Source organism: Branchiostoma belcheri, unplaced genomic scaffold (assembly GCF_001625305.1).
Source record: "Branchiostoma belcheri isolate BF01 breed outbred unplaced genomic scaffold, Haploidv18h27 scaffold5, whole genome shotgun sequence".
Classification (NCBI taxonomy): domain Eukaryota; kingdom Metazoa; phylum Chordata; class Leptocardii; order Amphioxiformes; family Branchiostomatidae; genus Branchiostoma; species Branchiostoma belcheri.
The window spans coordinates 3004433-3010926 of NW_017804131.1; the positions used below are offsets into that span (position 1 = coordinate 3004433).

Consider the following 6494-nt stretch of genomic DNA (forward strand, 5'->3'; position numbering starts at 1 on the left):
CTTTCATCCTTTCCCAGGATGTAATATTGGCCGTTTCTTCTCTGCACAGTTAGTTGACTTTGAATCATTTTCTACATTATCGGTCCAAAACATGTAGAGCTATGTAAGTCAATCCAGAGCAGTCTCAAGTTTATGCTCAAATTACCATAACTCCACCGCATTTTCAAAAATATTGTCTAGTTGCCAAAAATTAAAACTGACACATTGTCATTGCAAATGATTTGAACAGGTATGGAATCCACGGGAATCCACGAGACCACCTACAACTGCATCATGAAGTGCGACATCGACATCCGTAAGGACCTGTACGCCAACAACGTCCTGTCCGGCGGGACCACCATGTACCCCGGTATCGCTGATCGTCAACAGAAGGAGATCACCTTCCTGGCTCCCAGCACCATGAAGATCAAGATCATCGCTCCTCCCGAGAGGAAGTACTCCGTGTGGATCGGCGGGTCCATCCTGGCCTCCCTGTCCACCTTCCAAGCCATGTGGATCACCAAGCAGGAGTACGACGAGTCGGGCCCGTCCATCGTGCACAGGAAATGCTTCTAAATACAAAACACAAATTGTATCTTTGACGTAAACTTCAATTTGATCGCTACTATGACTAAGTAACATATATGTAAGTTGACGAGTGAGTACACTGAGATGAATACTATTCCGATTGAGCCGTGTTATGTGAAGGGGAATATAATATAAATGCAAGAATATAAATGCAAGTGACTGAACTGTGTGGGTGACTGGCGAAGTCGTGTATAGTAGCGTTTGAATTGGAGTTTCTAATTCCCAGAATTGCCTTATCAATTGCTCACTTGTCGAGATTTCAAGACGAAGAAGAGGGGTATTGTACTTTGCCTTATTTCTAATTTGTACATACGCACAAATCATGAATCACCAAACATCGATCATCAACCGCCATGGCACTATAGACTATGTTTGCAGGATAAACATTGTGAATAAATGGTTCAAGACTTTCTAATGGCCTTGTGTTTTGTTTTTTGACTTCAGTGAAGAAGGAGTACAGTTGTCCTCGATAGATACCTACAGACCTTACAGACTAGTTTCACTTGATTAGGGCTAGTAGCAAAGCTATCTGTAGAATTTCCTTGGGGCATGCTACTATTGGCCTGGAGCCAGGGAGCCTATGTAGGATCATGTAGGGCCTGGGAACACGGTTTGCCACTCACGGGCTACAGTACAATAGGGTAATGCATGGCCTACCACAGAAGGGAAGAAAATATAAGGGCACGAATAATCGTTTGAAGCTCTGGACCGGCTTATTTGGGATGCACTTCCCAGAAGAAGAAATCCCTTTCTGTTGCACTGACCAATGTGACCCGCAGTCTTCAGATTATTCCTGGATTCCCAGCTGACTCCAGATTTCCCAAATATAGGTCGTGTCTAAACGGAATCACCCAAGGCGGTTTACATGTGGTTTACCCCGAAGCCGGTTTCAAGTGGCTCCATGTGAACGCTCCGAAATCACATTGAAAGCGCCTCGATCCCAAGCCACTTCTAGAGGTGGTTTCGAATCGGTTTCTCCGCATCGCGATTTGCGTCTGAACGCAATGTGATTTCAATGTGACTTCGCCTGGTCATGGATTACGGAGTGATATTTCTTTTTTTATATGCAATACCAACTTTTACGTGGCAGCAACTTAAAGAGCAGTAATGGTCAAATAATGTGTCCGTTCTAGGGCGAGCTTCACCGCCTCTGGCGGGACCACGTCGGCATTCGGCCGAGATACGCTGGGAGGGGGGCATCAGCAAGCAGGTCGTTGACCTCTGACATTAATAACACGCCGCCTTGCGTGTTATCATCAAACAGCAATAAATGTAGCTCAAGCGCATTATGTTCGGACACGGTTTCACAGCTGTGTGTGGCACGTGGACCAGATGTGAGGAATGTGAGTTACCCGAATCGCGGTTTGGGTGATTCCGTATAGACACGGCCATAGTCAAACAAGACTGGGGAATGTCCCTCTCGTGTTTAATGAGATTAAGCCATGATATGGCCTAATGCCTTCTTTTGATATAATTACAAGACGCTAGACATTGCAAATTACAATTGTACGAGTAATATATGAATTCTGGATATGGGGTGTGTTATTAACCACAGTGCGAAGCGCTCACTGATTACAAGAGGGAGCTTTTGTCTTGTTAAGCACATGCACCTTACTGGTAAGCTTGCAATTGAGTCACTTGATTTAGATTTCCTCGGGATGATAAAAAACATTGTATAATAGTCCGGCATTGTCAATAGTTGACGTTGATAGTCAACTAACTTTTTTTTGATGCCAAAATGCCAAGTATCTTCATCGGGTCTTGGGTCCCGAAGTCCTTGGCTGAAGTATTTTCTTTTTTTGAGAAAACAAAATTGTAGACCAAATTCGTAGTCCAGTGGTTAGCGATCCTATATCTGGACCATAAACTAGTTAAGCTACATACTTAATCGACATCGGCGTTTGTTTTTGATATCATTGACAGTCATGTCCAAATAAGGCAAAGAGGAGTGTGTGTGGCAGCTGTTGTGTGCTGAAGATATTTGTAGTTGGTGTGTGGCACCCTCTAGCGAGAATACCATGAAGTACCAACCTTGGACTCAGAACATTTTAGTATACTTGTTCACTGCAAAATTAAAGCTACTCTCTTCCCATAATCCCACTACACAGTCTTTGTAAGGTACATTAGTCTCATAGTATGTTTGTTGTATAGGAACAGACGTCATACTTTGTTCCTTGTACAATTGTCGTGCAATGAAGTATTATGTCATTGCAATCCGAACTCCTAAAATTTCTCTACACTTCTTTCGTGTTTCACTGAATGCTACGACGACGGACGAGTATCTCGAAGGGCTCTTACCATCTTATAGGACCACTAATATTGGTTCAGTTGACAGCATGTCAAAACAAGTCTAGTTAATATAAGAATTCATATCTATGCACATATAGGACCGTTGCCTTGCCAAATGATATCTATATGTCTATCTGTAGAACCTAAACTGAATAAAGGAGAGAACAACACCACAGACAAATCACATTGCTTGGATCAGCCTTTATATTTGCAAAAAGAGAGTAGTACAAAGTTTTACAAAAACAAAGATATCCGTTTTCATATTTTGTTATCTTCTCGGTAGATGGATGTCTGGCACACGAATTCACGATCTTGTCCACAGAACATGCATTACGTAACATTGGGGTAATACCGGGCAGTGGGGAGGCCGCCATTTTGTATCGTCCCCAGGGTACATCAGCCACGCATGCGCATTGGTTTTCAGCAACCTGTCGTCAGATTCTCGTCCCCGGGGACATGACTGACCAAAATACCAATTAGAGCGCCAAATCTCTGACTTCCTGTTTTCCTCCTGTGCTAAACTGCTTCTATCCTACCACAGTTCCTTCACAGACGTTTTTCCATCTTTCCTTCTTCCGTTCTCTCTACGAAACATTTAGAAGCACTTGCGGTGGACAATTGCTGGTCCCGACTCGTCGTATTCCTGCCTGGTGATCCACATCTGCTGGAAGGTGGACAGGGAGGCCAGGATGGACCCACCGATCCATACAGAGTACTTCCTCTCGGGAGGAGCGATGATCTTGATCTTCATGGTGCTGGGGGCGAGCGCGGTCATCTCCTTCTGCATACGGTCGGCGATACCCGGGAACATGCTGGTGCCGCCGGACAGGACGTTGTTGGCGTACAGGTCCTTACGGATGTCGATGTCGCACTTCATGATGCTGTTGTAGGTCTGCTCGTGGATGCCCGGGGACTCCATGCCTTTGGAGAAACCAGACTTTCATTAGATTTTCACACAGCGACAAATAAAGCTGCCTATATCACGAAAACGACTTGTGCTATAGTTTTATGAACAAGGTGCCAATGTTCTTTTATATCTAACATTCATAGACATTTAATAATACGTCCAAAAAATTAATTTTATAAAAAGAATTGAGAAGAAATTTACCGATGAAGGAAGGCTGGAAGAGGGTCTCTGGGCAGCGGAACCTCTCGTTGCCAATGGTGATGACCTGTCCATCAGGCAGCTCGTAGCTCTTCTCCAGGCTGGAAGTGGTGGCCGCTGTCATCATCTCCTGCTCGAAGTCCAGGGCCACATAGCACAGCTTCTCCTTCACGTCACGAACAATTTCTCTCTCAGCTGTAGGGGAAGGGTTTTCGGGTCAGGATGGTTCATCAAATAGTCGTGTCTACATTGCGAACCCTTGGCCATCATGGTGATTCGCCTTAGACTAAAACCAGGCCATTTACATATTGCCCAATTTTGATATATGTTTTATCAGAACTACGTGAATGCTGTCCTGATCATTTTTTTCTGCACTATTAAGAAAAAAAAGAAGATTTCCTGGTGGGAAGTCACATTGCATTTGTGGTACGATATTACTCCTGTCCCCCATACAACCCGCTGATACCCACACAACATACAAATAGCGATGAACACGTACCAGTGGTTACAAAGGAGTAGCCGCGGTCGCAGAGGATTCTCATCAGGTAGTGGGTCAGGTCCCTGCCGGCCAGGTCCAGACGCATGATGGCGTGGGGGAGACAGTAGCCCTCGTAGATGGGCACGGCGTGGGTCACACCGTCGCCGGTGTCCATGACAATGCCGGTGGTACGGCCGGAGGCGTACAGGGACAGGACGGCCTGGATGGCCACGTACATGGCGGGGGCGTTGAAGGTCTCGAACATCAACTGTTGGGAGATTTAGGACAATTATTAGTTATCATGGACACAGACATAAAAACATTAGTGCTATATGTCGATGCCAATGCGTTTAGTAGATAAACGATTCGCATGTAAGTTTAAAGCGCTTTGAAAACAGTTTGCTGCGGATTTCCTTGTTCGCAAACCTTGGCATCCATCCCTAAGAAGCTAGTGGTGGATACTCGGCCAGGTGCCGTTTTCGTCGTTTCCGCCTAGAGAAACGTTAACTGTACGGGATGCCAGACCATAGCATACTATGCCCAAAGTTATCCAGTGTGAGAGGTATAACTTTTGACCTAGTGTTCCAGGCATCCAGGCTAGAGAAACTGACGTCGACATGGTGGCTTTTGAAATGACCTTTTCGTCACAGGGAAATCTACCAAACTACGCTACGGACTAACCTGGGTCATCTTTTCCCTGTTGGCCTTGGGGTTGAGTGGCGGCTCAGTGAGGAGGATGGGGTGCTCCTCGGGGGCGATACGCAGCTCGTTGTAGAAAGCGTGGTGCCAGATCCTCTCCATGTCGTCCCAGTTGGTGACAATACCGTGCTCGATGGGGTACTTCAGAGAGAGGATACCCCTCTTGCTCTGAGCCTCATCTCCGACGTAGGCGTCCTTCTGGCCCATACCGACCATCACGCCCTAAGAAAGACAAATACTCATTAAAATCTTTGTGACATCCAAATGTCGCAGTACCAGCAGAATTCATGTGTCACAGCCCTTCCAAAAATATGAACGTGTTTTCTTGTTCCAGAAACAGATGTAGAAATGTAGCCATGAAAATTGTCAGTAGGGTATTGTATTTGATTTACTACATGCAATTTCTTTGTATTTAGTGATGCTGGTCAGAATACCGTTCTGTTCTTCACGGGGCATGGGAAAATACCCATTGTATCTTATGGAGAAGAAATTTCATTTTGGAGGCCAGTATTGCTAGTGGAATCGTTCTTCATGTACTTCAGCCGTTTGGGAAGGCAAAGTCAAGCACATAACAGAGCAAGTGTTGAAACCAGGATTTTCTAGCCTGGAGTCCAGCCTTGGGGAGCAGATCTTGGGGAGCGGACCAAAGCTAACAAGGCTGGAGTCCAGGCTAAGGCTAGGATTTTCAACTTACTTGATGCCTTGGGCGGCCGACGATGGAAGGGAAGACTGCCCTGGGCGCGTCGTCGCCGGCAAAGCCAGCCTTGCACAGGCCGGAGCCGTTGTCGATCACCAAAGCTGTGGCCTCTTCTTCTTCCATTGTGATTGGTCAGATGAGTCAGAGACTGGGGGAAGAGGAAAGTTCAAACATTAAAAAATATACCGAACTAGTCTTGACTTACGTCGACAATATACGACACAACAGCTCTGAACGTTTCCATAGTACATTGTACTACAAAGTCGTACGACTTAACAATAACTAACAAAGTCTAGATAAAGATAGCTATTGGGGAATGGCCCTCCACAAGAAAATCTCAATGCTAAGCTTAAGCTTTCGACAAATAGGAAACATTTTGGAAATACAACGTTCGATTTTAGTGCTGCATGGCATGTTTTGAATCTCTAAATTCTTTAAGTACCATTTGATGTTCAGTTGTAATAAAATCTTAAAATGTATTAAAATGTCATTGAATTAAAACTAAGACAACTGTTCTCTGCAGGCCCATTCAAAATACAAAGAACGAGAGTAAGCAAAAAAAAAAAAAACATGACCAAAGGGAAACTTACTCGGTACGGGTGTAAGAGCTGGCCGACAGTTGCAGCAGGGGTGCAGGTTCTTGTGAGGAGGAGCTCCCG

General features: G+C 45.2%; 2 protein-coding genes across 3 annotated transcripts in view; one reads left to right on the top strand and one right to left on the bottom strand.

The window, feature by feature from the left end:
* The window catches only part of LOC109479781 (actin, alpha cardiac muscle 2), a 3354-nt gene extending 2650 nt beyond the window's left edge, over nt 1–704 (top strand). The window contains exon 5 of one of the 2 annotated variants that reach the window (XM_019781784.1): nt 230–704. In XM_019781784.1, the coding sequence (XP_019637343.1) occupies nt 230–555 (326 nt within the window). In that variant the 3' untranslated portion in view covers nt 556–704. The remainder of the gene's footprint in view (nt 1–229) is intronic. The other variant, XM_019781783.1, reaches the window with a different exon arrangement.
* A 2337-nt stretch (nt 705–3041) lies between these two features.
* LOC109479783 (actin-like) lies at nt 3042–6494 on the bottom strand. Its single transcript, XM_019781787.1, has 6 exons — nt 6426–6494; nt 5833–5983; nt 5121–5360; nt 4461–4707; nt 3965–4156; nt 3042–3777 (listed from the first exon to the last, which is right to left on the bottom strand). Exons 2-6 carry the CDS (start codon nt 5956–5958, stop codon nt 3452–3454), a joined length of 1131 nt encoding a protein of 376 aa, XP_019637346.1. The 5' UTR covers nt 5959–5983; nt 6426–6494; the 3' UTR covers nt 3042–3451.

Coding starts and splice junctions, on each gene's coding strand:
- LOC109479783 (XM_019781787.1), bottom strand. CDS start 5,958: ATGGAAGAAGAAGAGGCCACAGCTTTGGTGATCGACAACGGCTCCGGC. Junction 4,708..5,120: donor ACAGGGAAAAGATGACCCAG/GTTAGTCCGTAG, acceptor ATCTCCCAACAG/TTGATGTTCGAGACCTTCAA. Junction 4,157..4,460: donor CTACTCCTTTGTAACCACTG/GTACGTGTTCAT, acceptor CTTCCCCTACAG/CTGAGAGAGAAATTGTTCGT.